The sequence below is a fragment of the Apus apus genome, chromosome 24 (assembly GCF_020740795.1).
Source record: "Apus apus isolate bApuApu2 chromosome 24, bApuApu2.pri.cur, whole genome shotgun sequence".
In the NCBI taxonomy this organism is placed as follows: Eukaryota; Metazoa; Chordata; class Aves; order Apodiformes; family Apodidae; genus Apus; species Apus apus.
The window spans coordinates 5,720,755-5,742,281 of NC_067305.1; the positions used below are offsets into that span (position 1 = coordinate 5,720,755).

The 21,527-nt window shown below is 48.8% G+C and overlaps 1 protein-coding gene across 1 annotated transcript in view; it reads right to left on the minus strand.

Moving 5' to 3' along the window:
- Positions 1–21,527, minus strand: part of STK11 (serine/threonine kinase 11) — a 38,689-nt gene that overhangs the window by 11,757 nt on the left and 5,405 nt on the right. Inside the window, exons 2-7 of the mRNA XM_051639667.1 lie at positions 16,119–16,202; positions 12,265–12,354; positions 11,434–11,566; positions 10,782–10,918; positions 10,148–10,275; positions 3,777–3,834 (exon numbers count right to left, since the gene is read on the minus strand). Coding sequence (XP_051495627.1) covers positions 3,777–3,834; positions 10,148–10,275; positions 10,782–10,918; positions 11,434–11,566; positions 12,265–12,354; positions 16,119–16,202 — 630 coding nt within the window. The remainder of the gene's footprint in view (positions 1–3,776; positions 3,835–10,147; positions 10,276–10,781; positions 10,919–11,433; positions 11,567–12,264; positions 12,355–16,118; positions 16,203–21,527) is intronic.

A 21,527-nucleotide genomic window follows, 5' to 3' on the forward strand; every position in this document is an offset into this window, starting at 1 on the left:
AAGGTGTCAGCTCAGACTCCCATGGGGAGAGGTGCTCTGTGCACAGGTGGGACCAACGGTCCTTTAACACATCACACACTGTCACATTATGAAACCGACCTGCAGAACATGGGTAGAACCAGCAAAGAGTCTTTCCATGTCTCTGCCACAGGGAAGGACAGACCCAGCTGCCTGGGCAAGAAAGGAGAGGAGGAGCCTTCGCATCATCCCACCAAGGGCTTAGAGACCCAGGGTTTGAACAGCATGGCAACAGCAACACCCAACAGCAGCCCTCCAGATGTCTTGGGGAGAACTCTAGGGTGAGCAAAAACACCTGAGAAGGTTGCACAGCAGCTTCCAGGTCAGGGGGAGACACCAGCCCCACAGGTTAATTTGCACCTCCACTAATAAAAGGTGTAAGTATCTTCCCCTTCTTGCTATAAACTCTTGCAATGGCATCTATGACTGAACAAATTAAGTGTGACGCTCCTGGAGAAGGAAGGCAAGATGGTTGCCTTGGAAACAAGGGACAGAGGTAGAATTCTGCATCCACTTCATCACTTTAAGTGCTGCAGCAGGGTCAGTGAATTAGTTACAAAATGCAGTGTATGAGTATTAAGCCCTTCAGCAAAAGTCCAGAGTAGAGAGGAGATGGTGAAAAATCTGTGGGAAGCAGGTTGGTGACTGCCTGGCTCTTGGCAGCTCTTCTTCACTGCCCCGTGGCCCCCACCCCAGGGGTACAAAACATTCAGAGGTGAACTAAACGTGTCCGTTTTTCCACTGAACAACATCCTAACCAGACCCTTCTGGGAAGAGCAGATTCCAAGGCTCTTTCATTGTTATCCAGGGGTCAGTTCCCAGCAATTCATAAACTCCCAGCTGACAGGCTGAGGGAATTCTAATTCAGTTCAATTTGCAGCTCGTGGGTCTGCACTGCACAGACTGAGCAGGTGGGAAAAGCCTCTGAAAGCAAAGAAGAGAGCAGAGCTTCATCCTGCTGGACTAAAACAAAGCACAGCAACGTGAGTCTGATGCAAGAGTTTAGCTACAGAGGTGAGGAGAGGAGGAAGGCAGCTGGCAGAGTAAAACTAAGCAGATTCTCCCTACAGCATCCTTCAGCCAGGGCTGCCAGGACCGGGGGAAGCGTTTGGAGGAGCTGATGGAATAAGGGAGGCAGGGCAGAATTGCCCTCACTGGGGAACAAACCTGTGCAGGGCTATTCCTGTTGATTCTCAGTACACTTTTAAAATATCAGCTGTCTGTGTGAGCAAGCCACCAGTAACATCAGCTCAGAGACATCAAAGGAGAGTTCCAGCAGCACGGAAAGGCACCGGGTAATTCTGGTTTGAGCCAGTATCCATCTCAGCAGGGCAGCCTGGGTAAGTCGCTTGATGTTTCTATAGTCTAGTTCCTGTGCCTTGACACATGCTTTAGTGGGAGGAGTGCAGAGAAACCCAAAATCATTAATGACTGCTACTCCCCCACATGCTAGAAATCCAGGGATTCTAGTTTCTTAGTAAAATGCTTTCCAAAAACCCTCCAACAATATCTAAATGGCTACCTGCTGCCCTTCTGACTGCTTTGTTCAACTTAAAATAAAATCAGGGCAGGTTAACATACGGGCTAAGCTTCTCTTCTATTTAAAGAAAAGCCAGGAGAACCAAATGCTGGATCCTTTAGCACAATGCTAAAAGGAGATGGAGAGATACATCTAAAGCCAAAGGCTGCAGCTCTGCTGTGCTTGATGTAATTATTAGGATGCCACAGCAGGAGGAAGGAGGCAATTACTAATAGGGGAGAAAAGCCTGTTAAGAAGCACTGGCTAAGCTCACAGAAAACTAATAAGAGACTAAGCCTTGGAAACGCTCCTGTGTTTGCAGGCAGAGTCTTTCCTCAGCAGTGAGATGAAAAGCCCCAGCCCAGCAGCTGGGCCCAGTGAGGGGAACAGGCTGGGCCCACAGAGCCCAGGGGACTCTGGCTGCCCTCCATGCCTGCTCCAGTTTCTTCTGCTTTCTAACTACAGGCAGGGTCTCCAGAGAAACCTCTTTGCTTCCAGCTGGGCAAAGCTGACGCAAAACCTCACTGCCACATGGGAGAAGTATAAAATGGAGTATCTAGAGCTGGATAACTGGCTCAGACACCAGTCAGTGACACACGAGCCCTGCCCACACCGCGCTGTGCTGAGGGGCAGCTCCCTGCAGCCTTTGGGCCCCAGGGCAGGAGGGAAGGTGCTCTCTGTGCTCCTCCCAACACCCACACGTACACTCTGTAGACTTCATTCCTGCCGTGCCTCCTTGCCCTGCTCACTAACAAAGCCTGAGTCTGCCTGCCTGGCAAGCTGACCCCCACGAGCTGTAATGAGCAGAACTACTTCATTAGGAAGCACAAAGGCATCCAGTGCTTTGCTGCCTAGCTTGAAGCACTGCACTTCAACGGTGGATGGGAGGACAGTCAAGAACAGCAGAAGCTGCTGTTTCCAAGACCAGCTCTACATGGTGCTTTAAGTGCTTCGCAGGGCTGATGGGTCCAGCCCCAAGTGGTCTCTTTTATGGCTCTGCTGTTACTGGGAGGCATGTGCAGGGAAAGGCAGCCTTGAGAAGCAAACGCCTGCTCCTATCATCTCCCAGACCCGGGAAACAACCAATGCACAGTGCTTGGCTGCTATTTAAAAAGAGGCAGCCCGACTGCTTAATTAATTGACCAGGCAGCTGCAGAAGACCTGCCTCCCCAGCCCCTTTGATCTGGGGCAGGGGCAGGTCTGCAGGATGCCCGTGCAGCTCCAGCCTGTCAGGGTTTGTTTGAGGCTCCTGCAGATGCTTCCCATGCAGTAACACCTCCCAGGGACCATGCCCTGGCAGCACATGGCTGCTGCTGCTGCTTTGTTCAGAGACATGACAAGAAAAGAGTGTTTTTCCTGCCTGCAGGCAGCACAAAGCTGGCCCATCACCTTGCAGGATCAGAGCCTTGTTTTTACAAGGCTCCCAAAAGCTTTCTGGGCAGGCTTGCAGGCAGGGCCTCGCCGAGCAGCTGCGGTCCAGCAGGCAGCTCTGTGTGTCCTCAGAAGCACTTCCTACTCAAAGAGGAGATAAGCTAATGCAGCCTCTGCCATGAAGCATCCTTATGATGCTTTTTGTTCTTGTACTTTTATCCGCCCAGGAAATCTCTGCTCAGAGGCAGCATGTTCAAACAGATCCTTAAAAAAAAAAACAACCCTCAGAGATAATGGGGCCTTTCCCCCCCTCAGACAATGGCAAGGATAAAGGGGGAGGATATGGGGGAGGGAAGAGTATGACATTAAAGAGAAAGAAAAAAAAATTTCCTATTGTCCTGGCGCACTTCTCCACATACTGATTCCATATGGAGCAAATGCCAAGGGATATTTCTGTGACCAGCCTGTCCAGAAAACCAGAACTGAAACACATTGCAAACCAGTCCTAGATCAATAACCCAGCTTTAAGGAATCCCTGGTCTTCTGCTCCACTAGTACTAGCTGACCTCTGAAAAAAAATAAATTATCCAGAACCCTTAATTATCAAGAACCAGTCACACTAGAAACATATTTTCAACATATTCATTATTTACTGGTTAGCAATTCAAATGCTTTAACCGGATGCTCTAATAGGAGGAAAAAAAGCCAAGTAGGGGTTGCCAGAGCTCCAGCAGAGCTGGAGGAAGGATATCTAGTGACTTCCATGTGTCTGCTGTCAAAAGGAAAAATGAGTTGAGAGCAATAGCACAGGTACATTAGCATAAGAAGCAGAAAGAGAATGACTAATAGGAAGAAGCTGAACACTCACTTGTGCTGCCTTATCTGCTGTATTGAAAATCTCTTGGCTGGGTCGTATTCAAGCATCCCTGAAAAGAAGGAAAAAAAGTCCAGGTGTGATCACAGATGCTCTCAGCCAAGTTGAAGACAGGAAGCATAAAGCTCTGCCCTTCCCTCCCACCTCCCTCCGCCAACAGCCACTGTATCCAGTCCTCCAGGCAGCTTAGGGAGCCTGGACCTCCAGGAAGAATCTGCTGCACCAGCCCCAGGAAGCTCAGCACAAATCCCAACCCCGCTGCTGACTATCTGGGCCAGTTTGTCTCTCAGCTTCACCTCCTGAAAAGTGGATATGACCTTTCCCTCCTTCCTGCTGCAGGGACACAGGCTTCACAGCCCTGGATCCAAGTCCAAGTATGTCTCCAGGCAAAGAACAGCAAGACTTGTCATTTCACAGCTAATGCTGTTGAACTTACTCCATGGAAGAGCCAAAGCCTGAGGCACAGCATATGTCCAGTTGCTCAGCATCCCAGGAACTCAAGCCTAGTGAAATCCTATTCTGGAAGTACAGCTGGCACAAACCAACTAAAGTCATTCTACTGTCCATCCGTTTGCCCCAGCCAGGAGTTGGATTTCTGGCATCATTTCCTTAGGTAACTGGGGTGGGGTGAGAAGAGGGAGGCAGAGGAAGAGTAGCTTATCTGTATTCTCTCTAGGGAAGAGGGGGGAGGATTCCTTAAACAGACTTATGAGGTGCCCACTCCGCTGCACTGTCTTTAGAAAGCTTCAAAACTCAACAAAAGGGAAGTAGCAAATGTTGCCACATTCTTCAGAAATTGGCCAATGGGACCTAACAAGTCTCATCCAGCATATTCTCCAGCAAAGGTGCCCAGAATATATATTCATCTCACGGGTATTAACAAAGTCTCCCTGCTGTACCTTACAGGGAGTTTTGCTTTTACTGAATGACACCCCCTGTTGCACTGCTGGGTTTTGTACAGGCAGAATGAAGAGTAAGATTTTAGACAGGGGTGAGAGAAGAGAAGGACCCCAAGTCCAGCAAGCAGAAGGAAAGCTGCAGACAGAAAAGACTGTCCAACAGGAGTTTAAAAAGTCAGGGAAAGGAGCTAAGAGAGCAGGATAGCAGGGAGAGCTCGTGTAAGCACACAGCGAAAACACAAGGATGGGAGATGGATCTGGAGGGACACACAGGAAGGGAGAGCTGGAAAGAGACATTGTAGCTCGAGAAGTTGCAGGGTCTTTGCAGCTGAATTTCTGCAGTGCTGCTGAACGAAGGTCATGGAGAGAGAAATCACCAAGAACACGTGGTAGGAAAAGCTGATCCTGAAGATCTTCCTTGTCAGTTCAGTTTGTATCACGTTGCCAACAGCCATGAACACGGGCAAAGAGATGGTAAATAATGCTCAGATTTCACAGAACCATGGAATGGTCTGTGTTGGAAGGGACTTGAAAGATCATCCAGATCCAACCCCTGCATGGGCAGGGACACCTCCCATCAGACCAGGTTGCTCCAAGACCCATCCAACCTGCCCTTCAACACTGCCAGGGATGGGGCAGCCACAGCTTCCCTGGGCAACCTGTTGCAGTTTTAACCCTGAGCAGCCTTGATCAGGGACTTTCTCCATGGAACAGGTGAGGATGGAGGTGCTTCTGGAGATCCTCCAGAGCCCCTCCTGCTCCAGTTGGGTTTTGAGTGTCTCCAAGGGTGGAAACTCAACAACCCCTCTAAGCAGCCTGTTCCAGAACTCAATCACCCTCACAGCAAAGGAGTTTTCTCACATTCTGGTGGAATTTCTCCTCACCTTACAAGAAAAGAAATATTAATTGGAAAACAAGATGGGAAGGTGGTTCAGAGAAAAAAAGTCCCACACCTAATTAAATGACTATTAATAAAGTTATTAGACAGTAGCTTCACAGCTGAGCTGCCCAAATGTGTTTGCCTTTTTTTTTTTTTAAAGAAATAGGACTGCAAAGAGATCTCACATGAAGTCCAGGGGACAGGAAAGCAAGCACTGCCTTGGTTATCCCATTAACATAACCAGGAACAGGTAAGTCAGGACACCTCACCCTCAGTTTTTTTCTTTATAGACTATATTTCAAGGTGTTTTTGGAATCCAGCTTATCATCAAGCTCAGGATAAACTTTCGCACATCCAAGCAGATACAACTGGAATCTCCTCGGTGGGACTGTCTCAAACTCTTGCATTTTCAGTTTGTGATCACCTGCCCTCGGGTGCTGCAGAACAGGAGCTGGAGCACCCTCATAAGCAGCTCTTTAACCAAAGGAAAAAAGGACTAGCAGGGCTAAGAAATTTAAGGCATTTACCAGCTGAAACCAGTGTGAGCAGAGGATAAAGTTCCAAAAGCACCTGTTACAAATAGCTATGGTGCAGGGAGCTGCAGCATTCCCAAGCAATTAAAAAGGCATAAAGGTAACTGAGCAAAAAGAATATTTACTTTAATGAAAAAGGACTGTATTTTAGGTTATGTTTAAAAGAAAATGGGAAGTCCAATTACCAAAAATGTGCATTCAGGCATTCAGCTCTGAGTCACTGGTGGCAGCTCTCTGGCTGAAGTCCTGCACAGAGAAGAGCCTCCATCAAGCCAAAACATCATGTACTATTCACCAGTCAAGTCATCTAAGAGTGTCTGCCCACAGGAACCACATGCTCTGCCATTTATGGTAAAGGTTTCCATGCAGTGTGTCTGTGAGAGGAGATGAGACACTGCAGCAGGACAGGTCCTGGGGAGGACTCTGCCCGAGTGGCCAAGCCCTGCTCCCTGGGCAATCCAGGGATTGCTGTGCCCACACACGGGCTCTTGTGTCCACACTGGCTGTCTCAGACCCCTCCAGGTGATGTCAAGTGGCAATCTGGAAACTGGAGACCACGAACCTGCCCTGAGCTCCTTAGGCTCCAGCCCACACACCCAGTGATCCTGCCCCAGCACAGCACCACGTCACACGACTGACCATCAGGCAGCACAGCCTGAGGCAGGAGGCTGGAGATGCAGGAAGAAATCTAACAGCAAGAGTTAATGAACTCAGCCTGGATTTCACTTCAGAGCCTCCAACTCGGACCAACATTTAAAACAACCAATATAAATGCAGTATCAGTCCAATCTGTAAAATCAGACAGGACTTGTTCCCTCTCCATCCTCCAGCAGCACAGCCAGTTCTGACCAAAAACTCCCTCTGCAGGCAAACCTCGACTCAGTGATCAAACACACAGAGCAGACCTGCTGCTGATGGGCCACAGACACTAGCCTGCCCAAGGACTCCCTGCTCCAACACAGCTAAACCATCCCACTGCCATCAGGATCCACATGCTCTCACCATCCCTGGAACGACAGGTCAGGGTTGTACAGAAGTGAGAAAATGCTGAGAAATGAACCAACTTGTCCCTGCTCACAAAGCAGAGCCAGGAAATAAATCCAGATGCTTAGTGCAGAGCTTTCTTTTGTCTTCAAGTTTTCTTTTCCAGTAAAGGTACATCAGAAGAGGAGGGAGAAGAGCTGACTTTGTACATTTCTCTGTCCAGAAGCAAACTGCATGAGTTGATAAGTCATGTGCAGATGGTGACAGCAGAACCTTAAGGCTATTTATAAATGCTTCCACTCTGACACATCTTTACTGACTGCACATGCAGAAGCCAGAACAGCACTAGCCCTTCTCTTTTCAATCAGTAAAGAGTATAAAGCTTCATCCCCGATTAGAGAGACAAAAAGAGGAGCAGCATCCCAACTAATCTGTTGAAATACACTGTCATGCAAGTCTCTTCATAGATCAAACTCCACAGAATCTTTAGGTCCTCTAAATTCTGCTTCTTCTGGAAAGAGGAACAAAGAAATAAAAGCAAGCTCAAGGGGGTGTGAGTAAAAAACAACACAGAAGTAGTCAACAGAAGAACAGAAAGACCTTAAAAAAAGTGTATTTTAGTGTTTGCTTCACAGCCAGACTAGTCCTGTGGTCAACACAGCACTTATAGCCAGAGAGGAAACGAGCACTTTGCAGCATTCTGAAATCTTCCTTACAATGAAACCAGCACAAATGCTCCCAGCACTGCAGAGTGCTTTAAGAGTCTTTTAAAAGCAATGCAAAGGCGAAACAAAGTCTCTAGTGAGACAGAGCTGAGCTGTGGGTGTCTGTGCTGCTCACATAAAAGCATCAGCCATACCTGATCCACAGGCTTTTGATTCAGCTCCAGCCTGCTGCAAAGTAGCAGGCACCTACCAGGAAATGCAGATGTTCTGGAGGAAAAGCATGAACTAAATAAAGCATTCGGGTTCTGTCACCATAGCTACGTAGTATCAGCACCGTAGGGCTCAGCCCACCCTCGACAGATGCCTCACCCTGCTGGGCTGCAGAGACACTCAGGCCTCCACAGCATGGAGGGAGCTGGGGACACCCAGAGTTCAGTCCCCTCAGGTCCCCCAGGCACTCTGGCTACTGGAAAAAGTAAAGTGTGTCAACCCAAACAAGGGGAACACTGGAAGGTTTTGGCAGCTTTTACTGTGTACAGGTGCACACAACGAGATGGGGGGGGGAATGTTCTTTGGTGGGATGGAGGGAGAACAGTAAAAGCAATTCTTAGGACTTCCCACCACCCTGGAAGAAGCTACTTGCATCTCTGTAGTGTCCAAGCACAGAAGGGAGGGAGATAGACAGGAGCTAGGATGAAGGAAGCAGCTCAGGCTGGAAGAGATAGACAGTTTTGGAAAAAAAGGTATCAGGTGTGAGGCTCTTCCATTTGAAATGAGGCAGAAGGAAAAGCAGGAGATTCTAGCTGAAGGCCTCATACAGGGGATGGAAAGAGAACTAAAATGGGAGTTATTCTGCTAATGAAGCATAAGATTTGAAGCTATCAATATCCTCAGGACAAAAAAAGAGAAACAACTGCCACGCTCATTTTCCCCAGGGGACAACACTAAGTGCAGCTGAGAGGCTTATCACAAACCTCAAATGATTTCTGCTGGATGCTTTAGAAGACTGGCTGCCAGCCTAGATGGACCACTGGGCAATTCCCGAGCTCGTAAGAGAGGCTGTTTTGAGTCAGCAGCCACAAATCAAACAGCACATGTAGACCAGGACACAGCTCCCCGGGGCAGGCGGGTGAAGCTCAACCGGGCAGACGCGGCCCCGGCCCGGCGGGAGGAGCTGATCTCACCCCCGGGACGGGGCCAGGGCGGGTGGGATTGCAGGGGCCGTGGTGCCGGAGCTGCTGCGCGGAGCTCGGACACACAGCACCACCTGCGGGCAGCCCAGGACACCGAGCCCCGGCACCGTCCCGGGCACCGGGGGTGACGCCACGGGCCGAGAGCCAAGCCCAGGCTGGGGCCGCCGGCGACAGGAGCCCCCGAACTGCCCCAGCACCGCCCACCTGTGCCCTGACACAAACGGCCACAATCTGCCCCCGCACCCCGGGGGACAGTGCAGCAAGACCCCTGCGAGGGGCCGGCCCAGATGCTGCTGACAGGAGAGCAGCTCAGTGCCCCCCAGCCCTTCACCCGCCCCAGCCTCCCTCCAGCAGAATGGAACCTCGAACAGATGGTGTCACTTCGTGTCTGAGGCCTGAACTCTCACAAACAGCTGAAGAAAAAGCCAGTAAGGCCGTGCTGAGCCCTGGCAGGGAGGAACAGCACCTCGGGCAGGGTCTCCCAAGCTCTAGAACCATGTCCAAAAGGGCAGCACCAGGTGGGCTGCTCTGCTCAGCTCCTGCCCTGCCTGGGCAGCTTTTAGAAGTGGAGACCGTTCAACGTCAAACCTCAAACTATTGCAGTCAGTGACTGGAACAGTAACAACAAAAAAACCAAACAAAAACCACAACCCTCTTCTGCCCGGAAAGTGCTGCTCCCGTTCCCACCACAGCCCTGCTGTGACACTGGGCACCAGACACTTTGCTCCAATATCCTGGCAACTCCGCAGCTGGGGGAAAGGAGGAAAGGAGGAAGCAACTGGCACTGAAGCAAGTAACTTCAGAGCAGAAGTTGGTAAGGAAAGACAGCAGAACCTCAGTATTTCACATCATAGAAAGCTTGGGGAAGAAGTCTGACGAATGTTCTCACTTGCAAAACCTGTGTCAGTGCTACAATGCCATTTAAATTTAACCTTTTGTGGGTTTTGTCTTTACATTTAAAAGCTCCTCAGAGTACAAGAAACATGACGTGAGGAACAACTCTATTAGTGACTGCAAACCATGCAGGGTTTAGTGTTTCTCAGGAAAACATCAGTGTTAAAGATCTTCCCAAGTCTTATCATACGTTTCAAGGTGTAACCTCCCTTTCTAAGAGGATCCTGAATCTTCACTTGGAATGAAGCTCTCCCCTGGCACAACGCAAGCTGAACATTTGTTGCACCTACCCTTTTAAAGTCAGTTGGGAGACTCACCTCTCAATAAGTCTGAGAGTGGAGGGCCACAATCCTCTGGAATTGTGTAGTCACCTTTCCCAATGTTCTCAAACAATTTATAGATGTTATCCCCTTCGAAGGGGTACAGACCCGTTGTAATGTTGTATCTGAAACAGCAGAAGGAGAAGCTGCATGAGAAAAGGCACAGACAGGAGTTCAGCTCTTACGTGACTATGTAAACCAAGAGAAGCCAAGAGGAAACTAGAAGCTGAATATTTGACAGTATTTGGAATGCCTCTTTAAACTTAGCCTTCCTTTATCACAGCCTCTTCATTCACATGAGTCAAAACCACCAAGGCGTCTCCCTGCCAGGCTGGGATGGAAGAAACTTATAAATACTGCAGATATTTGTGGTTTCTATTATTACAGTAGCTGCACATCTCAGATGCTGAGAAATGGCTGGCAGCTACTCCCTGAGAGTAAAGACTTTCTCCAGCATTACAAGCACTCCAGGGAACACACACACCCATCCAGAGGAGGGAGCAACACACACACCCTCCCTGCTCCTCCCAACACACAGAAGAGCAGCAGGGACAGTGACAACACAAAATGAAGCTCTTTGGGGGCTTGTAGTTTTTTAACTGCAGTTCCTGGAGACTGCACAGGCACTTACAGCGTGACCCCTGCAGACCAGATGTCTACTTTAAAGCCTGAAAAGGTGTCAAGGCCATTGGCAATTTCTGGTGGCTGGAATGCTGGCGACCCCTGGCTCGTTCTGCACGTGTCGTCCTCTGCAAACGGATGCAGTGCCTGCAGCAGGAGAGACACATCAGCTTCAGACTTACAAGGCAGACAAATGGTAACTGTTAGAAAAGTTACACCTGAGGAAAAAAAGGGAAGAATCTGCTACTGAAAATCTACTTAAATATCATCAGAACAGGCCACTACAGCAACCACATGCCAACAGTGACAGTTCTTGCACCTCTCTGACCTAGCTCAGACAGTCTTCACACAACAATAAGGACAAGGTGATAAAGCTTATTGCCATTTCACATCACTTTTGGGTTTGTCCAAGAGTGATGACTGTCTCTATATGCTTCCCAGATGGAAGTTGTGCTGTCATTAAAAATTTGTTGCCAATTATAAATACTCTTGAGTATTTATTGTACTCTGAGTACTCTGTGCTCAGAATACTCCAAAGCACTCTGCTAGTTGAACAGAGCAAACAACTAAATGCACAATAAATCAATCGACACCACAAAGGTGACCTAAATCTGGAGTGTCACACTTTCCACATTCCTGACCTTGCTGCAGTTCTCACATACCTCTGCTACGCCTAAATCAGATATTTTTAGTGTCCCATTGGTTGTGAGCAGGAGGTTCCCCGGCTTGATATCCTTGTGGACAATCCCTTGGCTGTGCAAGTATTCTAAGCCATCTATAAGCTGACAAAAGTACCTGCAGAGAGAGTCAGAGGAAAAGTCAAGCACTTCCGTAGACTAACAACATGTGAAAATACTCAAAATGTCTGTGTTTCATTTAGGCTATATACAATCAAACACCTTTTTTAAGCAAAATGAGAATGTGACCACAAAACTATGCAGTTACCACAGATCTGCTGGCCTGCACTGGTTTGATACACACAACAATCTTCTTGCATCTATTTTCAGAATTCTAATGTTCCTTTACTCACAGGGTGAAAAGGGCTTCAGATTAGCTTGTCTACTAACTAAACAGATCACACTGGATATTGCCAGTCCTTAATCCATCCAAAGACCTTTTATCTCTTTCCTGACACTGCCCTGTGGGGCTGGCCTCCCTCTGGGGAGGGCAAGTCCTCAGGGATTCCTCCGTCGCACCCGCCCGTGCAGAGCAGCAGGAACGGGGCCAGGAAGGGCTGTCGTGTGTCTTGTGAAGCAAAACAAGAGCAACAGAAAATTCAACAGAAAGATGGGTTTTTGTCCAAGAATGTAAGGGCTGTCCCTGCCACCACTTCATTAGTTTCCATGGATGTAGGGGATGCAGTTATTACACAAAGCCAGTTTTACTTTCAAGTGCAGCCAGCAGTCAAAGCAAGAGACTAGAACGTGCTCTTGACTTCAAGAAAGCACAGTGGTGAGAGGCTAATGCAGCCGAAAGCACAAAACTGTACTTACCCGTGAGCCTGAAAAACTGGAAACCTCTTTTCTGGGACACTGTCCAGCATTTCCTGCATCCCACACACACAGTACTCCATCACCATATACGTGAAGGCAGTTAAGGAAGCTCCAAGGTTAAGCGCTCAGACGAGCGCGGTGCAAGGACCACAGCCCCGTGCCAGGGCAGCTGGGGAGCCCTGCTCCCTGCTCACACACCCCAGGGCACAGCCCGAGCTGAGCTGCACCTCCCCAGGCAGCTGCTTCCCCAACTGCCTGACAGGAGGATGCAGAGAACCCACCAGAAAATTCCTCTGCTTGATGACCAGCTCCAACTCTGCGGCCAGACCTGAAAGAAGGCATGAACTTCACAGAAATCAAGTTGGAGACCTCACAAGAACAGCAGAAATAGGATAATACGCTGAAGCAGCTACAAAAAAGTTAGGAAAGCCCTGGCAGAGGAGCTGCAGGCTGCAGCTTGTCCTTCCAATACCCGTGAGCTCCCCTCACTTTCCCTGAGTTGGTTGCTCTTTGTTTCCTGTTCCAAAACGACAGAGCTGTTTGCAGTGTTTCACAGCTGCTGCCTACCCCATCCCCACGGCAGCATTTCAGTAGCAGGAGGAAGGATCCCCAGAGAGCTAGGAAGCTTTTCTGAAACTGCATGGATAAAAAAAGTTACAACAGAATGCCAAGAACTGGTGGCACTTTTCAGCATTTGTTCCTTTGCAGCGTGTTCTTGTTTTCATCTCCTTAAGCTTTAATGCTGGGGCCAAACAATGGAAGCCACACAACTTCCTAAAGCAGGAGCTGCCTGTTTTCCTCCTCTCCATGGGTTTTGCAGGCAGACGGTGGCAGAGAGGCTGGCAGGAACAGACCCTGAGACATCTGGTGGCTCTGCCAAGGGAGTGCACCCTGCAGACCAAGAGCACAGACAAGCAGGGCTGTCCAGCAGCCATGGGCTTCAGCAACACTCAGCATGCTTTTGGTCACTCTAATTACTCCTGGCAAATGACTTCTTAACCTAAGCCTAAAATAAGTTGCTTATGTCCCAGGATGCCATCTTAACTCTTGAGGCAGGAGAGGCTAAAGAGGTGACCTGTGCCCTAAGTGGGATCTGTGCTAAAGATTGTGTTGGTCTTTTGCAGCACATTGCATCCAGGAGCTCCAAAGATGGTGCAAACTCATTAAATTGGTGCTTCGTTCCCCAAACAAGCTGCTCTCCAGAGGGAGGCTGAAGTACAAAGATTTTGTGATGGGCATGATGCCACCCAGTAAATCAGTAAGAGAAAGAATAGCATGAAGAGCTCCCAAAATTCTTTACTACCATTTCTTACTCTGGAAGAAATCTGTGAATGCCTTATATCACAGGGATGTGAAAGACATCAACTCCCCTACCTCCAAGAGAATAATACAGTGGATGACACAGATGAACTCCTGGGAAGCCAAACCCAGGTCTGGTTCCCATCTACAAAGAACAGCCTGTTTTGGGTTGCATCAGCTGCCAGACTGTTTTTCACCCTTTCTCTTGTAACTGAGCTGCCTGTGGCTGGTCAGTCAGCTTAGAGTACAAGCTTTCAGTCTGCAGCAGATCTGTTACAGGTGCCCCAAGAAGACTGAGGCTCTCAGTTCCTCTGATCAATAGGGTTCTGCTCCCAAGCACAACTGCCCACACCGGTAACAGAAGCTGCTGGGGGGGGCTGGGATGCTGCCTATTGAACTGGGTTTATTTTCTGCCTGGATTAGCTCTCCATTCATCACCAGCCCTGCATTCCCAGCCGCAGCAGGTCATCCAAGCAGCCCGTTAAATACTAAATGTAGTTGATATTTTAAATCCAGTCATCATAGCTTTCCTTTCACCAGAGAAAATCATTGAAGGCTTTGACTAGACAGGCAAATTGCTAAACCGTGTCCTCCCCAGAATAAGCAGGGCTGCAGCCTGCAGTTCACTTCCATCAGCAGCAGAAAACTCAGGTGAGAACAGAATCCTTCCTCCTCCTCCAGGCCCAGCTTCAGGTGCCACACTGGCCATTCTGGAGATGAGGACTATTTTTTCACTTGTGAGAAGGAAGCTGACATCCCTCCCCTACACTCCTCTTGTACATAACCCTCTGCCCTGCAGGGCACTAACACAGGCATGTGCACAACTGCACAGCACAGTGAGCACAGACCTGACCTACTGAGCAGCCAGCCTGAGAGAAAGAAAGTTACTTCTCAGTAGGATCTGTCCCCAACCCTGTTTACCAGCAGCTGCCACATCCTGGGACACCCGGCACTGGCAGCACCGAGAGGCTGTGGGAAGGCTGAGAACACCAGCAGGGATGAATTCCCACTCCCAGCCCCAGTGGAAACCAGCTCCTCCAGGTATTGCCACTCACACCATAAGCACTTAGAGAAACAACCTTTCTAAGAGTGTAGGAGATGAAAACAGTGAAATCAGCCAATACCTGCAAAGGAAAAGCATCAAACCCCAATTTGTTCTTTTCCAAACACTTGAGAAAGCCCAGCATGAAACACCCCTTCTGGCTCAGAGAGGTTACATTTCTGAATGTGACCAACCACTTTGGGTTGTCATCACCTGCTGCCAACACACGAGGTCTCTCTCGGGCTCTTTTTCCTCATGCTTCAGCATCCCAGCTCCTTATTAATTAAATGCTATCTTGTGTATAGACAGTAATTGAATTACAGCCCCTTTGGTCTGCTGAGGCTACACAAAACAAGGAAAAGTTGTCATGCTTGTTTTTATACTAATGATTTGGTGGCATAGTATGTGATCTAATTAAAGCATACAATTAAATTACCCATTTTATGAAGTACTGTAATTGCAAGGCAGTGTTTAGAAAACACTGTCAAAAATAAAAGCAACCATTTATAACATGTATTAGAGCAGATCAGCTCAGTAAGCCCACAAACTGGTTCCAGTCATAGAGCACTTGGGAGTGCCAGGCTCATCAGAAAGGCTGTACTATCAAGTTAAGGCACAGAATTCCATGGGTTAGTGTCCATGCACACCTGGGGGACACAGGACACTGTGGAACAACAGGATAAAGTGTGAAAGATGCACTGAGGTGACAAGGCTCAGCTCTGGATAAAGAACTGAAGTTCGGCCTCAAAAAGCTGAGCTGCAGCTCTCAGGGGCAATGTGCTTTCATGCTCTTATGACTGCTACAAGCTGGAGGTCACTTAAAGCACCATCACAAGGGACTTCACACAAACAACCGAACAGAGGAGGCTCAGGAGTTCATCTTCTCTTGTTAAGGAGAACCAGCAGCCAAGCTCCCAGCTGCCCAGGGGAAGTGCAGACCCTGCCCAGGCACGGGCAGAGCTGCAGGCATCCAGGGCCCAGAGAACAAGCAGGGCTTTTTTAATTCTTTTGAGGGAAATAAAAAAAAACAAACCCTAAACCATTGCCAAGGACTTGAAGGAAAAAGCATTACAAAAATTGATTTCACATAGCAGAGACAATAAAAGGTCCATCTTCAGGCAAAGAGAGCATTAACATGCACCAGAGCTGGGAGAGAAGCTTACAAACAACAGATCCACAGCTCTTCTTTCATCTCTGAGTTGCTGAAGGTCACACAAAAAAAAAAAGCAGTATTTGAGGGTCAGTTCTCTCCTACCCCAGCCCTGCAACTGCAACCTGGGACAGTATTTTAATATTTTGTTTCCTAACTGGGAAGCTGGGAAACTTAAGAAAATATAGTTGTATGGAAAGTATTCCAGACATGCAGTATGTTTAATACCACCGAAAGCAGTTTTAAGCTTAAGAAACATTCAAAATGGCCTTAACAAAGAGCAGAACTACAATGATTCAGCACTATAGCAGAGAAGAATGAGAATTCAAACCTTTACTGACAACTGGGTGAAAAAAAGGATATATTTTCTGCTTCTCTTCATTGTACAACACATCTACCAACTGGATGACATTTTTGTGCCGCAATCGTCGCAGGAGTTGAATTTCCCTGCAGGAAGAGAAAAGGAAAAAAGTTATGTTCAAAAATCTTATTTCCTCACTGTGGAATGAAACTGATGATTTCTAAATCACATAGATTTTAAAGACACTCCAAACTGTAACAGCCCCAGCTGCTTCTCCTAAGACTAAGCATGCTGTTTGACAGAAGGTCTGTGTGTTCTTCCATTCACTAGTCCCAGGTTAGACCAGGAAGTATCTTCTCTGACCAGGATTATAAACAAGGACCCCTCAGTTCACACCACACAGCCAGTCAGTTTTCTCTGGGCAGGAATTTTAACTCAGTGGTAAATAACAGCAGGAGAACTACCCTCAAGGAGCGACCTATCCTTGTGCTGGACATGAAATGGGTCATAAGAAACAGTGTCACCCTGCACTCTAAAGTGAGCTTTATTCCATTTTTATCCATAAAATCTGTGCACTGCTCCCCTTTAGCTACCTGAGTGGTCAGCAGCAGGAGGCTGACAGCAGAACAGCCCCATTCAGAGTGAGCAGGAACAAGACAATGGCAAGCTTGACCTGCACCATGCTGAGCCAGCCCAAAGGAATAGAGTCCTGGTGAGATCCTGCTCAGGCACCAGGCTGGGTGGGAAGGAAAAGCAGCCTCAGGAGCCTCTACAAACCTTCTGCCTCCATGAGCAGCACTGGTCTTGCCAGAGCAGGGTGCTGCCAGCCAAGCCTCCTCCTCTCTCTGCACAAGAGGGCTCACAAGTGTCCCCTGCAGTCCCCTCAGCTCAATCCTGTCTCCCAGCCCTGGGCACACACCTCACCATTCCCAGTCCACTCCAGTGCTGACTGAAGGTGTAACTGAAACCCTTCCCTGTTCCTGCTCAGACAAATAAAAGAAGCAGCTTTATCAGCTTCCCTCCAATTAAAGCCCTTCAAACAGCACCAGCCTGCTGGGAGCTCAGCTCTCTATCAGTCTCTTCACCTGAACCCTGGAGAAGTGCTACACTGGTGTTTACCCTGGTATCTAGGACAGTCACTTCCAAGACAAAGCTTTTATGTTCACACTTTCTGCTTCGTTATACCTAAGTGTCATCTGCAGCTACAACAGCAGAAATAAATTTGTTTGGGCTTTCAGTCTTCCTACTTTGGGGTCTGGTTTAATCAGCATCATGACACGAGCAGCCCCCACAGCCGCCAGGACACGCAGCGTCGTGTCGCCGGCAGCGCCTGGGGCCAAACAGAACCCACCACAGCCCGTTGCTGCACAAGCTCTGGGATTTAGCTGGGAAGCAACTCACATCAGCTACTTGCCAAAAATGAAATAAAATGTCATGGAAGCCATGCACAGTTTAACAGCTACAGGCTGAGCACCTCTCCTGTGAGGACAGGCTGGGAGAGTTGGGGCGTTCAGCCTGGAGAAGAGAAGGCTCCAGGGAGACCTTAGAGCACCTTCCAGTGCCTGAAGGGGCTCCAGGAAAGCTGGGGAGGGACTTGGGCCAAGGGCAGGAAGTGAGAGGACAAGGGGGAATGGATTCATACTGGAAGAGGGGAGATTTAGGTTGGACATTAGGAGGAAATTATTCACTGTGAGGGTGGTGAGACCCTGGCCCAGGCTGCCCAGAGAAGCTGCAGCTGCCCCATCCCTGGAAGTGTTGAAGGGCAGGTTGGATGGGGCTTGGAGCAACCTGGGCTGGTGGGAGGTGTCCCTGCCCATGCAGGGGGGCTGGAACTAGATGATCTTGAAGGTCCCTTCCAACTCAAACCATTCTATGATTCTATGATCAAGTACAAGCAGCTGTTCAGTGCTGGGGCTGCAGGACAGACCCCATAGTTGGCCAGTCCACTAGTGTGACCAGTCTGAGAGTCTTTACAGGAGACCCAGTAAAGAAACCATCCTGAGGACACCCCCAGTTCCTCAGATGCAGCAGCCAACCACTGAGGCAGCTTCATAGTGCCCTTTATTACAGCCTTGGTTTCCAGGAGGATTCTGAAATGAAGTCTCTAATGCAGGACTTGCAACATTAGTCTCAAGACTGAGTTGAAAACGGGAGCACCAGCCAGGAACTCCATTACTTCCAAACCTTAGTCCTAACTTGTCTGAATGGCTCCAAGATGTGAACTGAATCCTCTGTTTGTGGAGAATAAAGTAAAACTGAACAGGGAGACCTCTTCCCTCAGCTATGAAAATGGACCCTTGTACAGCACCTCCAATCAGCTGTTCTGATCTTTTGTCTTGGGATTTTGTGCTGTGCCCCAAACCACATTTCAGCATCTTTTGCATTAAACTCAGCCTGCAAAACCCCACTGGATGCCAGCTGTGAAGAGAAACAAGAGGATCAGGACAGTCAGGTCAGGGTGGTTCTGTCAGAGCAGATCCTGCTCTTCGCTTTGTTCCTCTGATGCTCAGTCCTGGGCTTGTGCTCAGCTGCACATCGCCTCCTCTTTTCTCTTGCCATGGGTGAGGTGCCCGAGGCAGCACAGTTACTCCAACAGTTAGGATCCTGAAAACAGGAGGGATTCTGAGCACAGCTTCGGAAGCAGGAGCCTCTGCCCAAACACATGACACACTCACCCCTGCCTGCACAATTAGCCAGCCTCTAATCACAGGCTGTGGGCAGCACAAAGGCTTGTTGATGCATCACATCTGATTAACAAACCAGTAACTGCTCCTTCCAAAGGCTCCCAAGATGCAGGAATGCAAGCAGATATATATAGATATTTTTTTTTTTAAAGAACTTTTAAGGGTCCCTGAGCAGTAGTGTTAATGATGTCACCACCAAAGTTCAGGCCAGGCACTCTGCCTTTGTCACATATGGCTTTTAAACAAATTACCACAGCTGAACAGAAACCTCGGGCAACAAGGCAAAGCTCAGAGTATTTAGTTTAAATGGCAGACAGATGTGCAAAGTGATGCAGCCACTCTAATTATAGCAATGACCAAAAGGCTGAAGTGGATTAAATTAGCACAGGAACTGCAGCCAGCATTAGCGGAGGTCTGAGAAGTTTCTGCATAATGAAGGGAGCCAGGCTGGGTGCTCAGACCAAGCCGGGGAGAGGAGTGAGCACAGACTTGTTGAAATGAGGCTACTTTGCTGTGAAGGCTGAGAAAGCTCCCAACATTGGGAACATTTAACATCCCAATCCCAACAGCTCACTCCCTGTAACACAGCTGGAAAGCACAAACACTAATTCCTGCCTCCTTTAGCAGAATAATAAATATTTCATATTTCTGTAACAATTTTCTTTTCCCTCCAGAAGGAGTTTGTGAGGGGATCTGCAGTAAGTGCACCCCCCTCTGGGGCAGAGGCCGAGCAGCCCGTTTCCCTGAGAAAAGATGACTTCTATTTTTAGCTCCTCTTGCCTTTTGGAACGCCTGAGGAACAGACAGCCAGACCACAGTCACCTCCAACCCCATTCTGGTTTGCAGCCTTCACTGAGTAAGTGTCCATGGGCACTTGCCTCATCAGAACATGTCTAAGTTGCCTTTTTTTTTTTTTCCAAAATTAACAAGAAAAAAGCCAGTCCAGCCCTTCTTTGAGGTTTGCCTACACTTCAGTGTTCACACTGACAGCACCAGGACAGGGATTTGTGTGCCCACTGGTTGCCTTTCCCACACACCAGCCTAGGGAGCCTGCTCAGATTGTCAGGATGCCTCTTGAGCTGCTGCAGCTTTGCACCCTTCCTTGCTACCTCTAAAATTTAACATGAAATTTCAATCACAATGGTCACTTTTGTGGTGAGACCTCCCCCCAACACTGGGGGAAAGGGAAAACCCCAGCAAGGGGCAAGACTGGGCTCTGTGCAGTGTGGTCACTGCCTCCATACCCACCCCAGCACCACGTGCCTGGAACAGCCTCCATTATGGAATTCTGTTCCTAGCTTTCCAGACTAGGAAGCCCTCAAACGTGGGACAGGACTGTCAGAGTTTGGGGCCTGTTTCCAAGTATGACTATCCTGGGAGGAAGAAAAGCCCTTCTAACTGGAAGGTTTCCCTGTGGTTCTCTCAGGCACACTAAGCTCACTCTGACAGATGAAGACTCACCCAGCAAGGTGCCTTGTGTGCAAATCACAAGGTGTTGCTGATGCTCAGAGCTGCATATAGCAAAGCTGCCCACTGGTACCACATGCTGCTCAGTTCTAGAAGATGCCAAGGACAGCCTGGAAAGGCAACGTTCTTTCCTGGAGCACATCCTCACTGTAAGACTCCTTCTACAGCTTGTTTCAAGCCTCAGTTTCATCAAAGCCATCCTTGCTCAACCCAAAACAAGCAATACAGCCAAAAGATTCATGCCCTTCCCTTGACTAACAAGGTTCCTCCACAGGTCTAAGCTTTCAGGATTTTACAGGAGACACATGACAGAGAATCTTCTCCACATTACCTGCCAGCTCAGATCACCTGTCAGAAAGGAGGGTTTGCAGCAGGTCTGCAGGCAGAGCCTCCAGCCTGGGAGCAGCTCATCCTCACCCTCTCCTCCACTCCTCAGCACACAACCATAGCTCATCTCGAGCACGTGGCACTGAGGAAGCAGCACAGGAACTGGCACATCTCCACCATGCCAGGGCCCAGTGAAGGGCTGGGACATGCACAGGGAACAGCAGCTCCATATGTCAGCTCTGGCACTACCACCAACCCATTAATGCCCTTCCTGCTGGTTGCTACAAAGGAGTCCAGAATTATTCATTTGGTCTTTATGCAACTGAGTAACTACATTAGGTACTTACATGGATGTGGTAATCCTGTATCACCAAAGCACACTTTAATTATGAGTTAGTATCCCTGATACATCACAAAGCAGCTTAACTTCCTCCAGGCCCTGCTTGTGAAAAGTATTTTACTGTTTATTTCACCCAAGAAAGCCCTCCACTTGCAAGGATGCAATTTGTCATCTTCAACACACCAGAAGCTGCACCTCTTTGGTCTCACTACTGTGAGTGATGCTGCAGACAAGAGACTGAGCAGAGCACATCGTGACTTCCCCCTCCAAACCCAGCTTCATGTCTGGCCGTGTCTGAGGGGGGCTGGCATCGTGCTGATCTGCACTTTCCAAGTGTCAGCATCTGAATGGTTCTGAAGCCACTACCTAAATATCTCAAGCACTGCAGCATCTCCACAGCCTCTCCCTCCCCAGGGCCACATCACATCCAGAAACAGAAATACTCCCTGTCCTCACCACACCTCTGCCTTGATGTGCACGCAGGAGAACCCAAGATGTTCAAAGCTGCAGCTGCAGAGCAGAGAGAATCCTCAGCCACCAAAGGGCCACCTGAACCCCACAGCTCTCACCTCGCAGGTAGGTCCCTGCTCCAGAGCCACGTCTGAACCCAGGGGGATGCTCAGGGAGGTGAAGCTCCCAGTGTCACTTTTCCT